General features: G+C 36.3%; 1 protein-coding gene across 1 annotated transcript; it reads right to left on the bottom strand.

Moving 5' to 3' along the window:
• Nucleotides 1-17,294: 17,294 nt before the first annotated feature.
• On the bottom strand, nucleotides 17,295-23,452 carry LOC112022829 (protein PHR1-LIKE 3). Its single transcript, XM_024055453.2, has 6 exons — nucleotides 23,163-23,452; nucleotides 19,787-19,863; nucleotides 19,465-19,519; nucleotides 18,956-19,031; nucleotides 18,807-18,876; nucleotides 17,295-17,892 (listed from the first exon to the last, which is right to left on the bottom strand). Exons 1-6 carry the CDS (start codon nucleotides 23,335-23,337, stop codon nucleotides 17,446-17,448), a joined length of 900 nt encoding a protein of 299 aa, XP_023911221.1. The 5' UTR covers nucleotides 23,338-23,452; the 3' UTR covers nucleotides 17,295-17,445.
• Nucleotides 23,453-24,109: the final 657 nt, after the last annotated feature.

Here is a 24,109-nt window from a genome sequence, read left to right as displayed (position 1 = left end):
CTTCATATCAAAATGGCTTAATTTAAAGCATCTTTCAATAATTATTTTCAAAATGTTTCTTCAAATAAAGATTTTTTTCTAAAGACCGTTCAAACCTTCAAAGGGAATCTTCAATGGAAACCCATTAGTCCAAGCTTGGTAAAATCCCATGAGAATTTTTATCACCAAAACCCTTCAAGGGAATTTTCATAATCGAACCTCATGAGAATTTTCATCACCAAACTCCCTTTTGAAGGAATTTTCTAACTCAAGATATTTTCACTAAAACCCATTCTAGGGAACTTTTCTAACTTAAACTCATGAGATTTTTACCAAAAACTCTTCTAGGGTTTCCAAATACTCATAAGATTTTCATAAATAAAAATAATAATAAATAAATAAACCCTTCAAGGGAGTTTTTCTAACTTAAACTCATGAGATTTTTATCAAAATCTCTCTTCAAAAATCATTTCCAAAGAATTGTCTTTTTCAAGAAACCTAAAATCCAAAATATTCTCTCTTTCAAGTCATACTTACAAAACATCAAAAATACACATCTCAAAATCCAAAAATACAAATGAAATTCCTTCCAAAAAGCATTGTTTCCCTTTCAAAATCTTGTTTCCAAAAATGATTTCAAAATTGATGCTTGGCCATGGTTTAAATCCATGAAGTCCATGTGCTTCCAACAATCAAGACAACAAAATCTCCCCTCCTCCAATTCTAACATTTGGAGTTTGTTGTGGTTTTCCATAGAAATTAATTGGAGATTAAATTGCTTAATTAAACTTTTTTGCTTTAAAGGAATGAAGTAAGCATAATTCAATTTTCAAATGCAATTTACTTTCTTAGTGTAAATAATCAAGCATGTGTTTAGTTTAGCCAATTGATTTGTAATATGAGCATGTCTACATGTGTATGCAAACTAATTCTTTTTATCCAATTTTCCAAAAACCAAATGACAAATATTTGAGTAATTTTCCAAATGATGAAATGTTAGGAGTTTATTCAAAATGAGGTACTATTTTAGAATAGACATTGTGGGGTGCCTAATACCTTCTCTACATGTAACCAAACTTTCAAGTTCAAGTCTTCAATTTGAGACCTTTCTTTTGTTTTCTAACCTTACAATTTTCTTAGTTTATATGAAAGTTTGAACAACTTTGTATTACATTGTAAATAATAAAGTATAAGGGTTTGCCTTATATATAGGTAGACAATGTGTGATATACAAGTAACTTACACTATAGCCTAAACTACTATGAGCTTATATTCTAATAGCCCCCCTCAAACTCATGTTAGATGAAGTGATGTGAACTTGAGGCTAGAAGTCAAAGCATGTAAGCGTCCTGGTGGAGAAGGCTTAGTGAAGATTTCAACAAGTAGATCTTGGGAAGAAGTTGACTATAACTGTAGGGCGCTCTGGAGTAGACAACGACATATAAAGTGGTAGTCAATTTCAATATGTTTGGTACGTTAATGGAATATGTTATTGTGGGCAATTTGAATAGCACTCTAATTGTCACAATAGATTGGAATGGTAGTAGAGCAATTAACTCCAAGATCCTGTAGTAGCCAACGAAGCCACTAAAGCTTAGTTGTGGTGTCTACAAGAGCGCAATATTTAGCCTCAGTGCTAGATCGAGCAACAATAGTTTGTTTCTTGCTTCGCCAAGAGATGAGAGAGTTACTAAGAAGAAAGCAATACCCCGTGGAAGACTTATGTTTAGTGGGATCACCTACCTAATCTGCATTCGAGTAAGCTCGAAGGATCAGTGGTGACTTAAAAGAAAATTGAAATCCATAAAAAATTGTTCTATTCAAATACTAAAGCATTCTAAGAACAGAGGCATAGTGAAAGGATTGAGGGGCAGCTATAAATTTACTAACAATGTGAACTACACAGGAGTTTTCTGGGCGAGTGACAATAAGATAAACAAGACCTCCAACTAGCTATTTATAGCGAGTTGCATCTGGAAGAAGTTTACCACCACTAGGAGTAAGACGACTGTTATACTCGATGGGTGTGTTGGCTCTCTTCCTACCGATGATACCAGCTCGAGATATGAGGTTAGAAGCGTACTTTTCTAGAGTGAGATAGTAAACATATGATGAGAAAGAGACTTCAAGACCAAGGAAGTAGCTAAGAAGACCCAAATCTTTCATCTCGAATTGTTGATCAAGAAACTGATTAAGATCTTGGATGCCCTACTGTAGACACAGCATTTTGTACCCCTTACAACTCGGGCCCCCGTTCCAATGATGCCAAAATTCTAAGACCCAAGGTTGATTTAGGGCCCAATCATACTACAAATTGACTTAAGAGGTGTTAAAATGGAAAATATAACTTTTGATAAGCAAAAAATCTATTTTTGGAAAATAAAGGCTAAAGGAAACCCTCAGCCTATGTACATGGGCATGACCCTGCATACGCAACAACCTCAAAGCCTACGCATGTAGGTAGGGTTTCAGAAACCTATGAAAGGCAAGTTTTTTGCATTAAAGACTGAGGTTTAGAACAAATCCTACATCGTCTAGGAGCCGTTCCAAACCCCAATTTTCACAATATAAATAGCCATACATGGTACCTTTACAAAACACACATAGAAATCCTAAGGGAAAAACCTAAGATTCGCGAAATAGTGAATCAAAAAGTGAGTTTTCCACAAAAAACACTCAACTCAATTTTATTTTATTAGGGCCTATTCTGGCCTTAATCCTTGAGTTTTGAAGTTTACTAATCATTTCTTTGTGGTTGTGAATAGATTTGACTGAGGGGAACAGTCAAAAATCAAACCTAGGAGCTTTTTGCTTTAAGGTATCTATGTCAAACTTTTCTTTCTTTTCTGCCTTTAGTTTTGTTTTAATCTTGTTTATTTTCTTTGTTTATGTTATAACATGTTTGTTTAGCCTAGGTTTAGTCTTGTTTCTATTCTAAAGCATGTTAGGGTGTTAGATTTACAGTTTTAAGTATTGCCTTGTTTCTGTGTTTGCTGTTCCTAGGTTAGGGTTTTTGACAACCCTGCACACATATGCTTTATGCATGCATATGCAGGTCAAATCCTATACACGCAAGTATTGGGCCTGCGTAAGCAAGCTTCTATATGTGTATGTAAGCCATTGTCTAGAAACCCTAATTTATATTTAATTTTGTTTTCTTTATTCTTCTCACATGCTATATTGCCACTTTGATCCCCCATGTATCTACACATAGTTTTGAGTTCACATGTTGGTTGTTGGTTTACCTTTAACATGTCTAAATTAGGGTTTGTTCTCGTTTCTTTGTTTAAATACCATGAACATGCATTCATATGTCCATTCATTGATGCCATAGGTGTTGTGATGCAGTAAGATAAGTGAGGTAAACCGTGCATTCATATGAACATGCATTTGTTTGTTTTAAAAACCTTACCTTTCTTTGATGAACATGTATATGTAAGTGCCATGCTTTGTTTAATAACATGATTTGTTTGCTACTTATGTTTCTTCATGATTTGTTTACTACCTTGGATGGATATGATGCTAGATGTATGCTAGGGTTTATAAGTTGACATGTTTGCCATGCTAGATGGATGTTAGCATTTATGCTTTGATACAAGATGCTATGCTAGATGTATGTTAGGCTGTTTTGTGAAGCATGATAGATGTATGCTGATAAGCCAAAAACGTATTGACCCCTTGTGATGAAATTAATTGATTAATTAGCAAGTTTATTAATTAATTAAATTAACATGCAAGATGCATGATAGCACAAACAAATCACCAATAACTAAAGTATGCAGTGGAAAATAAATTGACACAGTAATTTGTTTACGAATGAGAAAAACATATACGGCAAAAACTCCACCGGGTGATTTTAAGGTCACCACTCCCAATAATCCACTATTGTCACAAGAAGCAGTTACAAGTAAAGGAATCTCAGCACCTTATACTAACCTATAGTTGAACATTTACCCCAATACCCAATTGGACTTGTTCTGTAGTTACAATCTCTCCTTTTCAATGCATGGCTCCCAGTACATGACTAACCAATTGATGCACGGATCCCAGTACATGACTACAATCACCAACTAGAGAAGGTTGTTGGCTGCAAAGTTCTTCAGTTCATCAGTTCATCACACGATGAAGATCGAGAGGATGCTTGGTCACAAAACCTTACGATGTACAAACACAACAACTTCTTCACAAGAAAGATGAACTAGAGTAAATTCTGTCTCTGGTCACAATTTGCTTGAACAGAACTTTGATCAACACTTGTGCAACTTGTGTCTATTTTGACGGCCCTTAAAATAATCCTTTTATATGTCTAGAGTTGTGAAAAAAGAAAGCTCAAACATATAATCACGGATTGGAGTTAAAATATAACTGAAACTCTGTTTTTCATAAACCTCGACAGATGCCTATCTGTCGAGCTACTATCAAGCCACGGGCTAGAACAACTCTTCAAGTCTCGAAAGATGACTAGTTATCGAGCTAACTATCGAGCTTTAATGAACAGTACTTTCTGCACTTGAATCTTAGATTGATTTACATGGCTTTAATACTTGAACTTGAAACTCTTGAAGCATCAAATGCATCCTAGATCTACCCAATTACAAGTAAAGTGCGTTTTATCTAAGGATTAGCCAATTACATAAAATAGTGACATATGTTCCTAACAAGTGAAACACATATGTCCTAACATATGCTAGTTTTGGGTGATAAGCATGATAGATGTATATTTAGGGATGTTTGATGACATGTTGATTATTAGATGTATGTTAGTGTGTGAGTGAGTCTAGAAGAACAATATTGGACATGCCTTTAATCGGATTAAGACACATGACATAATGAAAGGAAGCCAACCTTAGAGTTGGGCAGTCTTGGGTGCCTAACACCTTCCTAGGCCATTGCAGAACTAGGTGGCAACTCCTCCGTTGTGTCCATAGTGGCGACTCTGTTGGGGATTGTGAGTTTAATTCTTATATGTCTTGTTTCTTAGTCTTAATAAAGGCTTGTTCAATACTTGTTTTCACACACATCACATGGCTCTTTTGTCCTTTGCCTCGGTTGGTGATGAGTGGGAAGATGGAAGGCTCCATTCTGGCCCAAGTCTTTCGAAGTTCATCCCACTAACTCACAATCAATGCCATCACCTATAATGGACTTTGATTACGTTAAAGGTTTGTCACCAATCCACAAAGGTCTACTTAGGCTCTCGGTTGGAATCACGGCCCACCTTGAGTGACCTGCTTATCTATCCCTTTAGCCTTAAGAAGCCTACCCACACTTAGAGAAATCCTAGGTCCAATCAAAAATATGATACCTTTTATATATCTCTTGTTTGTTCAACCATGTATCTTATGCTCACCTAATACTAAAGGACAAATAAAAGATATAAAGTTGGGGGATGACCTAAGAGTTATGGTATACCCTAAAATGTTTGGGATAAAAAGAGAAGTTCTCACATATAAGAAGCTTATCCCTAAAAATCCAAAGGTAAATCTTATCTTGAAAGGTTCATAAGATCATAGCCTAATTGCTATCGTAAGCCCAAATCAAAAGGCCTTTTGAAAAAGAGGACCTTGGGCCTAAGGTAACAAGTATGCTATGGACTTAGCATCTAATATCCTACAAAGCCCATGATGAAACTCCCTAATATTGGGCCTCTTTTTTGTATGCCAAGGCCCAAAATGATGAGAATTTCATGGACATTGAGAGGAAAGCTACAACATGTTCTAGCTAGATGGCTACTTCAAAAAAATAATAATGATGATGAATGAAAATGAAAAGGAAGAGCCCAAAGGCGATGAATACATTGTAAGCCCATATTTTGAAAGTCTCTAAATACATTCTAATGAAAGCCCATGAGAGTAAGATGAGAGTCTTATTGTAAATGGACTAAAGCCCAAATGAAACAACGGGGCAAGGTTCATGAGAAGAAAGGGAGTGATTTTGTAATTGGGTCTTCATTAGATGGACTTAAAAATTTACTAAGAACATCTAAAGTTTAAAAGAACCTTTTTAATTGGGGCATGAACTTAATAAAAATGAGATTTCTTTTAAGGCATCATTGCACCACCAAGATCAAGATTAAGTCCCCACTTCAATTCAAGTCCAATGGAAGGCAAGACATTCCAAGAAGAAAGGATGAATACTTCAAGTGAAGAAGCCCTTATGCAAAAGCTACTCGAATGTGTGGAGGCACAGGGTGAAATCCTTGAGAAAATAATAAGCTGCCTTTCCAAGATAGAGGAAGATGAACTCAAGGAAGGAGAAGAATGGGATGAAGGGGACAAGGCTGATTACAAAAGAAGCAAGCTAACCTAAGAAGACATTGATCGGATGATGACAGAAGGGAAAGTCCGCCAACTTCTAACTGAATTAATGCCACAATTAAAGAGCACTCCTGGACCATGGACTTTCAAGAGGGCCCACATCAAAGACTTCTCTAAATCAGGAGACGTGGGATTTTAGGAAGACCATGACTGGTCGAAATGGACCTCGATGATAGGGGCAACTCAAGTCACCTCGGTTCACTTCATGCTTGAACGCAACATGGATCCCCCTTCCGACAATAACCAATATCTTTGCTGACTCAAGAAGAAGAAGAGGAAGGAGATGATAGAGTGATTAACTATTGGAATGGGGATGATGGCGACTGATTCCTCAACGAAGCAAGAGGGGATTTTTCCGATAAAGATGAACTTCTTTATGATGTGACCAAAGCTATACGCACGTGGGGGCTTCCAAAGAATGAAGACTGGTCCACCAAGATGAAGGCTCTATTCGAAAAGGAAGACAAGAAGGGAGGTGACAAGCCTTAAAGGAGAAGAACGACAGAATTCATCATGCCTGCTATGGGGCAACTTAATAATTGGACTTGGGTGTACTTCTAGGGTTTTCTAAAAGTGGGGAAAAGAAATTTTGTAATGCAAAACCTGATGTACTTTTCACATTTTCAATAAAATGAATTCTGATTTGGCTTATTTTGATGTGTCCCATAATATTGAAATTATGCACTTAAATGATTCAAATGAATTTGAAAATGAAATAAATAAGCAATTGGAAAAGAAAATTGAACCTATGGAACCAACTTTTGAAACTCTTAACTTGGGCAATAATGAGAATCCACGCTTAATTAAAATTGGCTCAACCTTAAATGAAGAAGAAAGAAAAGATATCAAGGAACTTCTCATAGAATTTCAAGAAGTGTTTGTGTGGTCCTATGAAGATATACCTAGAATTGATCCCGAGATAGCCCAACATCACATTGATACCCATGCCCACATGGTACCTATTAAGCAAAAGTTAAGGCATATGAGAACCGAATGGCTCCTAAAGATCAAAGAAGAGGTCACAAAACAGTTGAAAGTAAGGTTCATTAAGCTCGTGCACCAAGCCAAGTGGATAGCTAATGTTGTGCCCCTACCCAAAAAGGATGGAAAGGCAAGGATGTGTGTGGATTTTAAGGATTTGAATAAGGCTTGCCCTAAAGATGATTTCCCCTTCCTCACATAGATGTCCTAATGGATAATATAGCTGATAGTGCCTTGATGTCTTTTACGGATGATTTATCAAGATAAAACGAAATCAAGATGGCTCCTAAGGATATGACTAAAACCACTTTCATCACAGAATGGGGGATCTATTACTACATAGTAATGTCATTTGGACTAAAAAATGCAGGTGCAACTTACCAAAGGATGGCCACAACTTTGTTACATGATATGATGCATAATGATGCTAAGGTATATATTGATAACATGATTGTAAAATCCAAGGATAGAGAAGGTCACATCATTATCTTAAGAAAGTTTTACCAAAGGATCAAGAAGTATGGTGTACCTTTAGAGTAATAATTGGGAAATTGCTAGGCTTCCTAGTAAGTGATAGAGGGATAAAAGTACATCCATCCAAGATTAAAGCCATATTAGAGATGCCCCTACCCAAGAATGAGAAGGAAATAAGAGGATTCCTAGGTTGACTTCAATATATCAGTCAATTCATTGCCAAGCTCACTTCTACTTGTGAGCCCATCTTTAAACTCCTAAGGAAGAATGAACCCCACACGTGGAATGATGAATGTCCTTTGAACTCATCAAGGAATACCTCCTCCATCTACCTATCCTAGTACCTCCACAACAAGGAAAGCCTTTACTACCATACCTCTTTATCATAAGAGATGCGGTTGGGAGCATGCTTGCACAAGAAGACGATGATAAGAATGAAAGAGTCGTGTACTATTTGAGCAAAATATTTCATGATTATGAGACTAGATACACCCCCATAGAGAAGTCATGTTTTGCACTCGTGTTGACCATGCAGAAGTTAAGACACATCATCCTACCGTTCCAAATATGGGTGGTAGCTAGAATGGGTCCCTTGAAATACCTATTTGAGAAAACAGCTTTGAGTGGAAGACTGTCAAGATGGTTGATCCTATTAGCAGAATTCGATTTGAAGTATAAGGCAAGGAAGACTATTAAAGGGAGCGTCGTGTCTGATTTTCATGCCGAGAATCCTATAGAAGGAGAGGATGGAAAAGAAGACTTCCTAGATGAGGACTTCTTGGATATCAAGCTAGGGGCATGGAAAATGTATTTTGATGGAGTTGTAAACCAATATGGGAATGGGATATGAGTACCTTTGATCACCCCCGATGGATCTCATGTGCCTTTAGCTATCAAATTGAACTTTGAGGCGACTAATAACATGGCAAAGTATGAAGCTTCTATTGCCAAAATGGAAGCTCTTCGAGAGTTATAGATAAAAAAGGCAGAGGTGTTTAGAGATTCGACCTTGGTTGTAGCTCAAGCCCAGAAGTTACGAAAGGTGAAGGAAGCACATTTGAAACCTTATCAGTAATATCTACAGGATTTGACCAAAACTTTCGACAAAATTGAATACACTATCATCCCTACAGCTCAAAATCAGTTTGCAAACGGCTTATCTACTTTGGCATCCATGGTTGAAGTGCCCAAGGGAGTATGGACATGACCTTCAGAGATTGAACAAAGTTATGTGTTAGTACATAAGGAGAAGAGTGAGTCGTCGGTTTTGGCTATAGAAGAAGAAGAGGTTCCTTGGTATTATGACATCATAAAGTTTTTAGAACTGGGGGTATATCCCAACGGTGGCAACAAGAGAGAAAGTCGTTCAGTTAAAGTGATGGCAATGCAATACAACCTATGTGGAGGATAGCTCTATAGGAGGTCCTATGATGGTATATACCTTTGTTGCCTAAAGAAAGAAGAAGCGGAAAGAGTTATGGAGGAAGTTCATCAAGGGATTTATGTCCCTCATATGAATGGGAGAATGTTGGCCAAGAAGATTCTAAGGATAAGGTACTATTAGAGCATGATGGAAACCAATTGTGTGGACTTTGTGAAAAGTTTCCATGACTGTCAAACGCATGCAAACTTGAACTACGTACCACCTAGTGAATTGTACAACATGACCTCTCCTTGGCCTTTCTCATTTTAGGGCATAGATGTGATTGGAAGAATAGCCCATAAAGCCTCAAATGGATACGAGTACATCGTAGTGGCAATCAACTACTTCACCAAGTGGGTGGAAGGGACCTCTTACTTCATGTTGAAAGCTAAGCACCTAGCTCAGTTCATAGAGAATAACATTATCTGCCGATATGGGGTACCCCAAGAGATCATCTCAAATAATGGCTCCCAGTTTGAAGGGGAGGTTCGAAAGATTATGGAGTTGTACAACATTAAGCATCACAAGTCTTCACCATACTGACCGCAGACTAATGGGGCCATAGAAGCAGCCAATAAGAACATCAATGATAGGCCAAAAATGTATTGACTCCTTGGGATTAAATTAATTAATTAATTAGCCAAGTTATTAATTAATCAGTTTAACATTCAAACGCGTGGTAGCACAAACAAATCACTAATAAACTAATTATGCAGCAGAAAATAAATAACACGGTGATTTGTTTACGAATGGGGAAAACCTGACGGCAAAAACCTCACCAGGTGATTTTCAGGTCATCACTCCCGAAACTCCACTATTATCACAACAAGCGATTACAAGTAAAGGAATCACAAGTAGCTTACCAACCTATATTTGAACCCTTACCCCAATATCCAATTGGACTTGTTCTGTAGTGATAGTTTCCCCTTTTGATGCATAGCTCCCAAGTACGTGACTAACCAATGCGTGGATCCTAGTACACAACTTCAATCACCAACTAGAAAGAGTTGTTAGCTGCAAAGTTTTTCAGTTCATCTATGATGAAGATCAAGAAGATGCTTTGTCACAAAACCCAAAAGTGCACATACACAGCAACTTCTTCAGAAGAGATGAATTAGGGCATAACTTTGTGTCCGGTCACAATTTGCTTGAACAGAGTTTGCTCAATGCTTGTGCAACTTGTGTACCCTATGAAGGCACTTAAAACAATTCTTTTATATGTCTAGGGTTAGAAGAAAAGAAAGCCCAAAGACACATCCACGAATCTCAAGAAATCATATCAGAACTTTTGATTATATAAACCTCGACAGATAGAAGTTATCGAGCAGGTGTCGAGCACACGAGGCTGGAACAGCTTTCTTAAGCTCGATAGATGCAGCTGTCGAGCTTTAATGAATTTGCACTTTCAGCTTGTTTTCTTGGACAGACTTGAAGACTTCAACACTTGATCTTGAAATATGGTTTCTTAAAGTATTTCAACACATCCTAGATCTACCAAAATACAAGTAAAGTGCGTTTTGTCAAAGGATTAGTCAATTACATAAAAGAGTGACATATGTTCTTAACAAGTGAACCACATTTGTCCTAACAATCTCCCCCTTTGGCAATCCATGACAAAACCACAACAAAAAAATGAGATATAAGAGAAGTCATAAATCACTCAACTCATATTCACTTGTTGAATACAATAAAATCTATCCTAACACAAACTCTTGAAAAATTTTGCAAGAAGAGAGTTTATGACAAGTAGACTTTGACAACCTGTATTTCTGAAACACTTTATGTTAGGGTTTGTGCCCTAAAATTCAATTTATTGGCATGTCATAAATAATTAAGTTGTTTAATTATATGAGACTTTTTATGAACTAATGGGACATTATCTTAGTCCATGAGATGCATAGTATGAGATTTATGTAATTTAGTCACAGAAGATATAAATCGCAAGTTCTTTGTAAACTCAGAATTTTAGTTCGTAGTCGGTGATGAAATTGGGCATTTCATCTGCGAAGACTATAACATATCAACTAAGATGATTTGTCTTGATCATGGAAGTGGAAACTTCTAGTTGGTATGTTAATATGTTTTAAGAGTTAAGACATATTGAACTAGACCGTTGTGAGATTTATTATTCTCCTAATGACTGTCAAATGAATAATAAAGCTCACGACTTCTATTTACATCAACTATAAATCCTGAGAGAATAATAGACCTGATCATGAGATGTAGGTTGCTTTGATATATCAAGAGTGAGATCTATAAGTTATGGTCAAAACCTCAATATGTTGGGCAGCCGCATTTAGTGTTGATGGAACATATATTCTCAAGATAGAATTCATAATTTCTTAATGGAGATATAAAATATTCCCTTGAGATAAGTTTAATGGGTTTGATTATTCAAAGTGTTGGGTCCAACCACTTTAGTAAAGAGTTACTAAAGTATATATTTATGGAATTGGATTTCATAAATATATTATGAATAACATAAAGGATTAAACCAGGTACTCAAGGATTAAGATGTAGTAACCTTCAAAGTGGCAGTCAATATCTATGACTTTGTATTACTACGAATATTTTAATGAAGGGGTTGTATGTATAATAAAGTCTTGGGATATAATTTATTAATAAGGCCTAGAGTGCAATTATATTCTTATAGTGGTATTAAATATAATTAATGGTAACTTTGGACTTGTCAAGAGTTGACAGAAAAGCTCAAGGCCCATTGGAGCTAGAGTCTTATTTGTTCCCTTTGGTCCCATCTCAAGTCACTAACTAAAACCCAATTTGGTAGACCCAAAAGGCTAACCCAATTAGATAATCAGTCATTATTTAATAAGAGTTATTAAATAAAGAAACTATGTGAATAGTTTGGGCGTACATAAGATGAAAAGAAAAAGAAATCAATTTTTCTCCACAAGGAAAAAAAGAATGATTTTTCTTTGAGAGTTTATGTACAAAAGGACTGATTGAGAGACCACACATCTTGGGCACCATGTGGAATTGAGATGAAGATTAAAGGTATTCTCAAGTCAAGATTTTGAAATTCACTGCATCAAGATACGCTTTCTATTCTTTATTCTAGAATTCATGGTTACATGTTTATCTTTCATGATTGAAGTAAATCCGTTTTTTGTTGCTTCCGCTGCATGTGTTTTGTATGAGATACAAAACCAGATTTTTCCAACACTTTAAATAAAAGTCATCAAGGCATCTTTGTGTGAAACAAAAATAATAGATTGCATACAAGTATAAGAAGCATGTTTATAAAGAGAGAAAAGAAACAACACATGTAAGGTAGGTGAAAGAAACATACATTAATATATAAGGAAGCGAAGAACAATGTATGTAAAAGTGATCACAAGATCCAATGTACAAGAATAATGTATCTATAATAGAAAGAAAAGAAAAAATACATCAAAATCCTCACTACATCCCTCAAGTATCAACACTCCCCCTAACAAAATGTCCTATAGTAACTCTCCCCCTAAGATGACTACTCTTATATCCCAAAAATACTCTCCCTTTTTGTCACGAGTGACAAAGGGTAGAGTGTCAAGTAGACATCTCATTAGTAGAGCTAGCATCTCCATCATCATCATCCAAAGTATCATCGTCATCACCATCATCATCATCATCATCATCATCATCATCATCCTCAGCATCAGAATCAGAAGCTACTAGAAGAGGTGGTGAAGGAGTAGCCTCAGAAGCATAGCCACCCATAGCCGCCTGCCATCGTGCAATACAACCGACACGAACGTTCACCTGATACAACTCCGTAGAAAGTGTATCAAGGTGAGCATTCATGCGCTGCAGCTGCGCCATGATGTCTCCAAGTGATACATCGCCCATAGAAGAGGAAGGAGCAGATGTAGATGGAGCAAACCGAGAGGGTGCCGAACGAGATGGAGTCAAACCGGAGGGAGGAGCTGCTGACTCCCGTCGCAACCTAAACTGAGCCTCACTACGTTTTACAGTAGCGGCGTCTATGGCACGTATGAAGGTGAAATGGTTAGACACAGGAAAAGGGACGGAAAAATGGTGTAAGATCCTCATGATAACAGAAGGAAAGACGAGCTTATCACGGGACGTTGAATCTAGATGAACATCTATGATAGAAAGAATGAAATAAGAAAGGAAATCTATAGTAAGATGCAAAAGGCAAAAAAAAAATTAAAAATACTTTTTCTCTATCTTTCCATCTTAATTCTTGAAGAAATTAAATCCCAAAATTTTTGCTCACGGCTCACCTTATTGCTCTCCATTTTTATTTTTATTTTGCTTTTAGCTTTCTTTGTAATAATTGATTTAGTGTAGGTATACTCTATGAGTCTACCCTACTTTGTTCTTCAGAAAAAGATTAAAAAAAATGAAACAAGCACTGTAAGGACCCCAAAGCTAACAAAAACACTATTTAAAATCAAAAAGGAAAAAATAATAATAATCACTTCAAAAAATTCAAACTTTTTATCCCTAATTTCCAAAACAAAGAAAAGGTATCTCAAAAATATATAACAAACAAAAATTAAAATGAGATCAAAGTCATAAGTGATAGAATTTATAATAATCGATTACTCGAATAATTGCTAGACATAAATACATAGCCAAGTTGAGTGTGTTTTGATATAAATTCATAATCTCACTTCCAAAAATAGCTAAATATTAACTCAAACTTGATTAATATATATTAACCCAAACAAAATTCAAACAAGATTCATAAGAGAGAGGATTTGTGATGAGGAATCAAAACACTAAAATGTTTCAACCTAAAACAAAGCTACAAGTACCTAAATTTTGTCCCCATATATATATATATATATATAGAGAGAGAGAGAGAGAGAGAGAGAGAGAGAGAGATCACCTTTTCTTTTGTAGAAATATCATGGAATTAATGAGAGAGAGGTGCAAAGGAAGTAATAAAATAAAAATAAAAACAATGGAGATGAAAAGAGTAAAAAAAAAATGGAGATAAAGAGTTGAATAAAGAGTAATAGTAAGTTGAAGAAACATGGAGAAGAAGAAGAGTTTTTTTTTTTCTTTTTGAGAGAGAATTTCAATTTATGTCGTCCGTTTTTAATGATAGCTCTTAATCATGAGACCAAGACACCAATTATCTTCTAGTGTAGACGGAGATTGAACTTCAAATCTCTTATACAGCCATCAGAAACTTTACCAATTGAGTTAACTGAAACCCACAGAAGAAGAAGAGAGTTAAGAAAGTGAGAACCTCCATTATTATATACTGTAAAAAAATTTAATATTTCTTTATATTTAATTTTTTTTTTTAAATGTTAGGAAAAAGGAGTAATGTGGCTAAGGGTCATCAAATCCAACTCGGTATTGTTGGAGCCTGTGGGTAGCCCAGTAAAGCAGGCCACGGGTAGATTTTTCTAACCCATAGATGCCCACTGGGTTAGCCCAACCTTTTAACTCAGAATTGATAACTTAATGATTTGGGCGGGGCAGGAGGTCAAACTTAAAACATAGGAAAGTAATCATTTAAGACCACACACCTATTATTAGGATAATTAAAGTGATTGTGCTAAATTATGCTTTCTAAATGTATATTTTTCTAGTCGCCTGGAATCTTTGAATATTTTATAAAAAATATATATATAAATACATAAATAAATATTGGACATTTTGTTTTATTAAAAGATAGGAAAAAAATATTTAAAACCTTAATAAAAATAATTTAATTCGTTTTGACTGTAGACACATTAAATAAGTTTTTGAATTCTTTGATTCTTTCTTTAAAACAAATAATTCAATTCTTACCTTCAAAACACACACACACACACAAATAAATGAGCTAAAGGAAAGCCCGCTAGAAAAGTTCATGGATAGCTCATTTAGCCCAACCCAATTGCTTAGCTTGCTTAGACAAAATGGACGATGCCATTGACTAGGGTTTTCCTTCCAACTTGATCTAATCTGACCTGTTGGCTGGTCAATGGCTCACTAGGCCCCTGGGCCAAATAAAAATAGGGCGAGTTGTCTGACCCGACCCATAAATGACACTTAGATGTAGTTGATGACATGACACAACAAGAATTTTGCAAAAGTAAATGTAACACTTCCATTATTATATATATATATATATATGATTGGAATCTAATACCAAACTTTTTGTTGCCATATACATAGGCGTAGAAATATATATTGTTATTTAATCACAAAATAAATATTTTCTTAAAATTTTAATATAGATTATACTAAATTCAAACATAAAAAATTTACCAAATTGAGTTGAAGAAGATCCTCCATTCCATTACGTGACGATTGATAATGTATAATAAATCACATGACTCATTAAATCATTTAACATGTAAACTTACTTTTTTCATTTTACATAACTATTTTTCAAAATATCTCACACCAAATGATCAAATCATCTATTTTACACTACATTTCATTAAAATACTATTTCTTTATCAATTTTTTATTTTTATCCCAAATCATATCTCTCTCTTCCTTAACCAATCTTCCACAACCAACTACCCCATCTAGCTAGCTTGAAGCCAAACAAGTAGAAAACCCAGTCAAAGAAACTATGGTTTTGAAACTTGGACCATTCAAAGAACCGAAAAAGAAAAAGGTTCAAGGTTTTTGAGTCGAACCATGATGTGTCACTTAATTTTCTAATAAATTTAATTCATAAGTTGCTATATATAATAATTTTCCATTACTTATCAACAAAAAGCGTGTGGCTCAATGGTTGACACTTAGGACATGCAAATTAGCCTAGGGAGTGCACATTTATAGATGAACTAATGCTGGTATTTCTTTTTAGCTTAAATATGTAAATTTAACACTTTTTTTTTTTCTATTATACACCCACTAGTCTTTTGAAAAGGTGTTCCTTATGATTTCCCAAGGCCTTTGAAGAACTTCATGAATCTCCCAACATCAACATGTAATGAAGCAGCTGTGTTATAAGGGAAATGAATGATAATGAGTGAAAATTGATATATATATATATATATGTAAATTTGACACTTTTTTTTTCTATTATACGCCCACTAGTCTTTTGAGAAGGTGTTCCTTATGATTTCCCAAGGCCTTTGAAGAACTTCAAGAATCCCCCAACGTCAACATGTAATGAAGCAGCTGTGTTCTAAGGGAAATGAATGATAATGAGTGAAAATTGATATATATATATATATATATATTTATATTTATATAAAGAAGACAATTTTAAAGTAGCTGTGTTCTAAGGGAAATGAATGATAATGAGTGAAAATTGATATATATATATATATATATATATATATTTATATTTATATAAAGAAGACAATTTTAAAGAGGGAGTAGAGAAACTTGTATCATTAATCATATATGAAGAGTTACATGATTTGCAAGGTTTTTATGCTAGTGCCTATTCACGACACTTTTCAAGAAAGGCTATTTTGTAACTAATCATCTAGGCAAGTCTTGCTCTTCCACTTTAATCGTATCTATTAATTTACATGTACCCAAGGGTCATGCTAGTAAGTTGGACTAGACTTGACTTGGATTCATTACACAACATTGAAATTCAGTCAAATACAAGCCATAAAACCATGAAGAATTTTCCCCTTTTTTTGAATAATTTGATAATAAAATACAGCGGTTAGAGGAGATTTGAACCTTAAACGTTTCCGTTGAAAACAATAAAAAATGTTAGTTAAGTTACAAAGCTCATGAAGAAATTTTACTTAAACCTTCTATATGACTAACATTTTGAATATTTGAAGAATAAATATCTTTAAACAATCTCAAAGCCTTCAGAATCACTCCCAAAAGCTGTCAAATTAAACCACTTCTAATTAACAGCCGTGAGAGGAAGTAATTTTCTCCATTCTTGACATGAAAACAATACCGAATGTTTCATTTTTCAATTTAGGAGTCATCAAAATTTCAGAGGTTGCTTAAGCATTCACTGAGATTTCAATATGCTAGGTATTTCGTAAACCTATTTTTAATTTCAAGTTGATAATTTATCCAGATGGATTGTTTCCTGAACTTTGCAAGTGTCCTGCTACCCTACATATCAATAAAAGGTGTCTTTTACTCATCGCGATTGTTACATAACCTATGTCAATGTCAAATGTAAACCAAACTATTAGAAGGTAGTATCCAACTAAAAAAAAAAAAAAGGCATTTCCCACATTCAAAAGATCTGCTTCAAGAATATACAGTCCACTGATGATACAGTTAACAGAGGCTGGAACGTGTGGATCAACTAGACAAATTCTAAAAGGATTCCATTTCAATAAGGAAATGTCCTACAATTCATCCAATATTAGCCATCATCCATTCTACATCTTGCCTCATGTTACCCTCCAAGGGCAACGAATCTCCATTGCCAAAAAAGGTCCTTGATCTCTTCTTCAAGGCAGCAGCCTGCAAACCAATACCCATTGGCGAAACTGGGCTTCCAGTTGATGTCAAGCAGCTTTCAACAGAGCAGTCACCAATGCAAGCTGGCAGGTTGGAAGCGTTACTGTTCTCTAAGGTTGCAGCGATGTCACACAATGAGGGCACTTTTATGGTTTCAAGGGGAGCCAATCCTTGACATTCATTGGAAACCTTAATTGCCAGTTCAGAGAGCTCTTCTCTAGCAGCTTCAAGCCCAGCAGTTGCAGCAGCCTGGTCATTCAGGGCTTTACAAGCCTTCTCAAGTATTGACTGCAGGTATTTGCCTTGAGCTTCAATCCGGAGTTGTAGACGGCGCTGCACCTGCTTTAAAGAAAACCATCGACTAATACTCTGTTCTAGGCTAGCAAATATTTAGGCATTGGCCCCTATGTGAAGGTCCCACATGGATTAATGTCATATGTCATACTAGATTAGTACACATACACAGTATTTTCAAAGAAACTGGTTTGATAGGGCACACAAGAATATCATAGACAACCATGCGCATACAATTTTTGAGGGGCTTTCCCATAACGACTCCTAATTTGGTGGGTCCTATCCCAAAGAAGAAAAGTAAATCTTACCAGACACAGGTCTCTTATTCTTAGAGAGAATATCATGGACAACCCTGCACATGTGCTTAGGCCATACTTGTGGACTTGCCTATAAATACCCTTACTCTTATGTAAAAAGGGTCCTTTTTACATCCATTTACATGGCACTCTCAGTTGCACATCAGACAGATCTCCATGTTCGTTTCCTCTCTCCTATTCTCACCTATCAACCAACCACAGCCCCTTTGTCCTCCATGGCATGGCCCTTCCATATTTTTTATGCATACACATGCTTCTTAAAAGAAATTATAACTTAGCAATACCCAAACAAAGCAAATAAAGGCATGAACAACTATAGCAAATTAACAGCCAAACACATTTTTTAGGTTAAGGTTGCATTCATTCAGTAAGTTTCATTTTCCTCATCTTATAATAAGCCATATGCAAATGTCTTCAATTATAATGTAACTTTATTAAAGGTAAAGTTGTCAAAGCCTAAAGAATTTGAAAAAGAAATGATCAAATTTTCAAATAAGTGGTTTGTTGCTTTTTGACATCAATCATGGCTTGTGCATACCTGTGGGTAACCAACTGAGTGCATGCTCAAAGTGGTTCATGCTAATCTAAAAGCTTAATAAGCTGCACTTAAGTAGCCAACCAGACACGAAAAGGAAAACTAACCTCGAGCTGCTCATGCAGTCTTCGTTGGACTTCCATTTGTAATCGCAATGCCTCAGTAACTTGATAACCACTGTTTAAAAAATGAAAATGCAGTCTCAATTGAAAATCCACTAACAAGTTCTGGCCAAGATATGGGAAAGATGACTTACTCATTCAGATCTTGTGCCATCATTCTTGATGATGGTGATGATGAACCAGTGTCCTGACTCTCTGCAATGCACGAAGCTGCAACCCCAAATGCATGACTATTTATCAACAAGAATTTCAAAAGCTACCACCAGTATTTATCTACTGTGGAAAATTCTAATTTGCTTCCATTTTCCAACAAATTGCACCTCCCCCCCCCCCTCCCCCCCCCAACCCCCCAGTCTCTCTCTCTCTCTCTCATTAAATCAATTAAAAAGGGTGAACAATTTAGAGTAACAAGAACTAGATTTTTTCAGAATCTCTCCCGAGACATGCATATAGATTTAGCCCTAAAAACATGCACGGTGAAAATGACCAAAAAAATGCAGATGAAGACAACTCATAAGACATTATATGGCAAAAGAAAAAGAAGCATTTTCACAGTTATCTTGAACATCCTGTGATGATCGGCCTTCCTATTTCCCTAATAGAATATGAAAAATAATAAAAAGTAGAGATTTAAGATAAATACCATCCTTAGAGCTTTCAGTTGACTCCTTGCAAGATTGCTTCCCCAAGCGATACTTCTGCAAGAATAGGACATTAAGAACAGGAAAAGCTGTGAATACACTAACAAATTATTGCATGTTATGGTGCAGGAAAAGACCCAGAGGTGATCAAAGACAAAATACAGTATGAGTGTAGAATCATGTGCTCAAAATTTTTGGTACCCCCTAAGTCTCAAACATGATCATCTCTCTTCCCTTCCTTTTTTGGGATCATCATGCCCATTTAAAAGGCATAAATAAGTGGAAGATCAGGCTCAATTAGAAGATATTATTATAACAACAAACCTGAAGATGTGATTTCAAGTGATAAAGGGTGAGCCCTTTAACTCCCATTGTTCTCATAATAGTCTTAGGTGTTGCCTCTGCAATGAACATCAACATGGCACCAGAGAGTGCTATCAAAATTTATCAAGAATTCCAAAATCTAAAAGAAGAAACTAGCTGTCATATAGCATACAGTTATGACCAAACAAATGCAGATGTGATAAGCTGGGCACAAATAAGCCTAGGTCCAAATTGAGCAACAAAAACCATAAGCCTGAACAAATGGTCATAAACTAAGTCTTGACATATTGTTATTAGTTATTCATTAGTAGTATTTCTAAGTGATCTTAATACAGGATTGGTGTTAGGAACCCATGGGGAGAACTCACTTTTGAAAACAGGCTTACAAGGGGAGGGTGCCCAAGAGCTTATAAACACATGTTTAAACTTACACTTAAGCAATAGCGGACACTAGGATCATAACATACCACCACGCTCCACAACCGACGTCCACGATGGCTCACTTTAGCGACACTGACTTGATGGTAACCCTTTCTCTTTTGGTGGCTCCACTCACCTATTAGTTATTTTAATCTAGCCTCTAGGTCACCCCATCCAGGATCCAACCACAAAGTCGCAACTCATTTGATCCCATACTCAATGAGTTACGTCCAATTATTCAACGTAGTGGTTAGCTCTGATACCAAATGTTAGGAACCCACGAGTAGAACTCACCCTTGAAAACTGGCTTGCAAGGAGAGGGTGCCCAAGAGTTTATAAATACATGTTTAAGCTTACACTTAGCAATGTGGGACACATCATAACAATTGGATTGGGAGAATCTGTCCCACTTCCCAAATTAGATGATAATCAAGCTTAATTTTATTTCTAGCATAAGATTGAGAGCAGCCTCAGTCAAGCCACAACACATCTAGAAGATAATGATTATGTATTGCCTGACAGAACAGTTTGACATAAGTCAGTGAGTTACCCATACACATTTACGCTACACTTTGAAGGATGCAAAAGTTTTGGAGTCTACACTACAAATTTCCATTGAACTCAAGAGTCAAACTAGAAAAGCATATTCAGGAATAGCATTAGGAAACAGCCACAAAATCCTAGGTTCTGTGATTTGATACAGCTACTTCAATCCTGGAAGCAAGGATGTGGTGGTCGTTTCAGGCCACAATCAGGAATAGATAAAATCCAGGAGTCTGTTCACTTCAGCTAAAGTCTCATCAATAGTATCTGACTTGGTTAACAACTAGGCTACCCATTCAGTTGAAATTAGGGACATTTTACTCCGAAATCAAAGGCTGATAGGGTTCTCTTAAACATTGACTATAAAATTGGTGTTAAATTATGTTCTTGTGGTGCATCTAACATATCAGTCCATCTTACTAGTGCAACCATGCAGTTTGCGTTGAAAACGGTCACACCACATTGTACATGTCCACATCTTAGAACATGGTAGTGGTACCTTCATAGTTTTGCCAGAGAGCTGAGGCCTTAGAGTCCCTTAAAATCTGAGAATCCTTTCAAAAAATATCATATCTTGTCATTTGATCCATCCCACTTCAGGGAATATCCTCTTCAATCTTCCCTCCCTATTGATGATTGTGTAAATAACTATAATAATCAATTGATCCTCTTTGAACCATTAGTACCAACTTTTTCCCTCTTAATTCATTTCTTTTTAGTTTTTCTTGCGACCTCTGATTTTACTAAGACTCTCTTTCATTTATAAATGGGGAAAGATAAAGAAAAGAAAAGAAAATATTATGTCTTTCCTATGTATAACTGAGCAGGGAAGACAATAACATAAAATATATTTAGAAAAGGCAAGTAATCAACTTGGGAGTGTATCACAGAGGCAGTAGTGCCACTAGTGGTATGTGGTGACTATGTAAGCAACAATAGTCATCATGGCAAAGTGGTGCAGTGTCTCCCACATTGAAGCAGCATGGTGATAATGATCATGGCAGAAGTACACTGTGGCTCTAGCCAATCCAAATGGTGGGACTGGCACTGGAAAGAATAGGAGAGTAGTGGTGATGCATTAGTACAAGGTAGTGCCAAAGACAAAGGAGTGAAGCTTTCCCAAACTACTAAGAGTTCCTAAACCTTTGAAAAGTGAAAATGAAAATACAAGGGCCCATTTTTTAGCCAAGAAAAGTTAAAACTTAAAAGTGATAAGGAATATGATGATGAGGATTAGATATGAAGTGAAGCCTAGTGACTTACAAATTGGCCAGGTTTTTCTATTGTCCTTTGTTCGTGGTTGGGGAAACTATGTTAATCAATGAGACAATCATGATTTCAGTTTTCTTTTATCTGTATTCACTTATTAATGTTCTTAGTTTGTTAATGACGACAACTGATAGCAAACATCGTCATGAGCTCTAGCTTGAACGACACCTCCTCCCATTGTAAAAGTATGGCAATGGATTTGGTCTTGGGTTCAAGAACCACTCGTAATTCCCAATTAAAAAAAAAAAAAAAAATTGTTGTTTTATTCAAAACTATACAATACAAATCACATTATTAGGTTGGAAAGTCAGACACTAGAATTTGAGCATAAATCTCTGTACTACCATTGAACCATCACATATTAGCAGACTTCGTAAACTATAGGATATTCTTTCCAAAAAAAAAAGGGCCTGGCAGTTGCTTTAGTTTGTCTTAAAAGCTAGTACACTAAAATTATTGAACTAAATGGTTTCAAAACACAATGTGTAGTTAACTGGATAATTAGGATTAGATATCGTACCAAAAAATAAAAATTTGAAGATTAGCTTTATTATTGATGCATAAATATGGTCATTATATAAAAAAAGATGTACTGAAAGTAATGATGGGTAGTTCCGGTAGAGAGAGAATGGTATAATAAGTGAGAGGAATCAGCATGTGGTAGCCATAAAATTCATGAGGTACATGCTGCATTACAACACAACCCATAGTGATGACAATAATGACATGACGGACTATATATTATATATGCAGCCAGACATGAAACATAGCCAAACAACATGTACTTGTAATTCCCATATAAAAAAAAAAGGAACTAATAACAACTCTGGCTTGCCAAGAAAGTATTTCACATCTTTCTTTCTTTGTTTTTTTTCTCAACATTTGATTTGATGTGTTAAATTGTGATTACCGCAACATCATTTTCACGAGAGACCATTGCTGACATCATTTATATTTGACAAAGAATATCACCACTGTACCCACAACCAAAAATAAAATACACCCCAATGAAGAAGCACAAAAACCCAACATTTGTAATTGTAGCTCAAAAGGGGCATAGAAAGCATGGAACAAAAATTATAAACAAGAAACAAAAGTAGGAGTAGGAGTAGAATTTATAGTAACAGTAATAGTGTATACGCACTGTCAGGGCCGCCGAGCTGGGTCACAGCGTCGACGAACCTCTCGTGGAGCTCGGCAGTCCAACGGAGTCGGGGCTTTGGATCCGAAGTGAGAACCAAGCAAGCATCACCCGGTAGGTTCGTACCGTCCAGAGATCCCTGCACATCCAGTGGGAGCGAGTGAATGGCCGAATACATTTCTCCCTGGAAAAGGAAAACCAAACCCACTCGTCTTCTCGGGAAAGATCCGGATTGGGAGGAAATGGGTACCTGGGTTCGGGGCTCGGAGCCCCGATTTTTTTTTTTTTTTTTTTTATAGTAACAGTAATAGTGTATACGCACTGTCAGGGCCGCCGAGCTGGGTCACAGCGTCGACGAACCTCTCGTGGAGCTCGGCAGTCCAACGGAGTCGGGGCTTTGGATCCGAAGTGAGAACCAAGCAAGCATCACCCGGTAGGTTCGTACCGTCCAGAGATCCCTGCACATCCAGTGGGAGCGAGTGAATGGCCGAATACATTTCTCCCTGGAAAAGGAAAACCAAACCCACTCGTCTTCTCGGGAAAGATCCGGATTGGGAGGAAATGGGTACCTGGGTTCGGGGCTCGGAGCCCCGATTTTTTTTTTTTTTTTTGTCAGAGAGAGAGAGAGTAAAGATAATACAGTAGTGTCTCTGTGTCTGTGACTGTGAGAGCGAGAGGGAGAGAGAGAGATTACATAACATAAGATATATTTAAGGAGTGAATTTAAGCTAGGAAGTAGGAAGGAAGGGCATGCATTGCAGAGGTTGGACAGCGATGTCTTGTTGGGTCTCTGTCTCTTCTTCTCTCTCTCTCTCTCTCTCTCTCTCTCTCTCTGTCCGTCTGTGTGGGCTGTGGGAGAGTGTGACTGTACGAAGCTACTTCTATAAGAGAGGCTAATCAGATTTGGCAACGTGTTATCCTGTTGGCAAGTCTTAGTTTTCTTTTTCTTT

The sequence above is a fragment of the Quercus suber genome, unplaced genomic scaffold, assembly GCF_002906115.3.
Source record: "Quercus suber isolate HL8 unplaced genomic scaffold, Cork oak 2.0 scaffold_1216, whole genome shotgun sequence".
Taxonomy (NCBI): Eukaryota; Viridiplantae; Streptophyta; class Magnoliopsida; order Fagales; family Fagaceae; genus Quercus; species Quercus suber.
The sequence above is the reverse complement of the archived record's forward strand: the minus strand, read 5'-3'. Positions and strand labels throughout refer to the sequence as shown.

Excerpts from the sequence above, each read along its gene's own strand:
- LOC112022829 (XM_024055453.2), bottom strand. The coding sequence starts at position 23,337 with ATGTATTCGGCCATTCACTCGCTCCCACTGGATGTGCAGGGATCTCTG. Across the intron at positions 19,864-23,162 it reads CCAGCTCGGCGGCCCTGACA|AGGCAACACCTAAGACTATT; the intron begins GTGCGTATACAC and ends TGTTCATTGCAG. Across the intron at positions 17,893-18,806 it reads GACTGCATGAGCAGCTCGAG|GTGCAGCGCCGTCTACAACT; the intron begins GTTAGTTTTCCT and ends TCTTTAAAGCAG.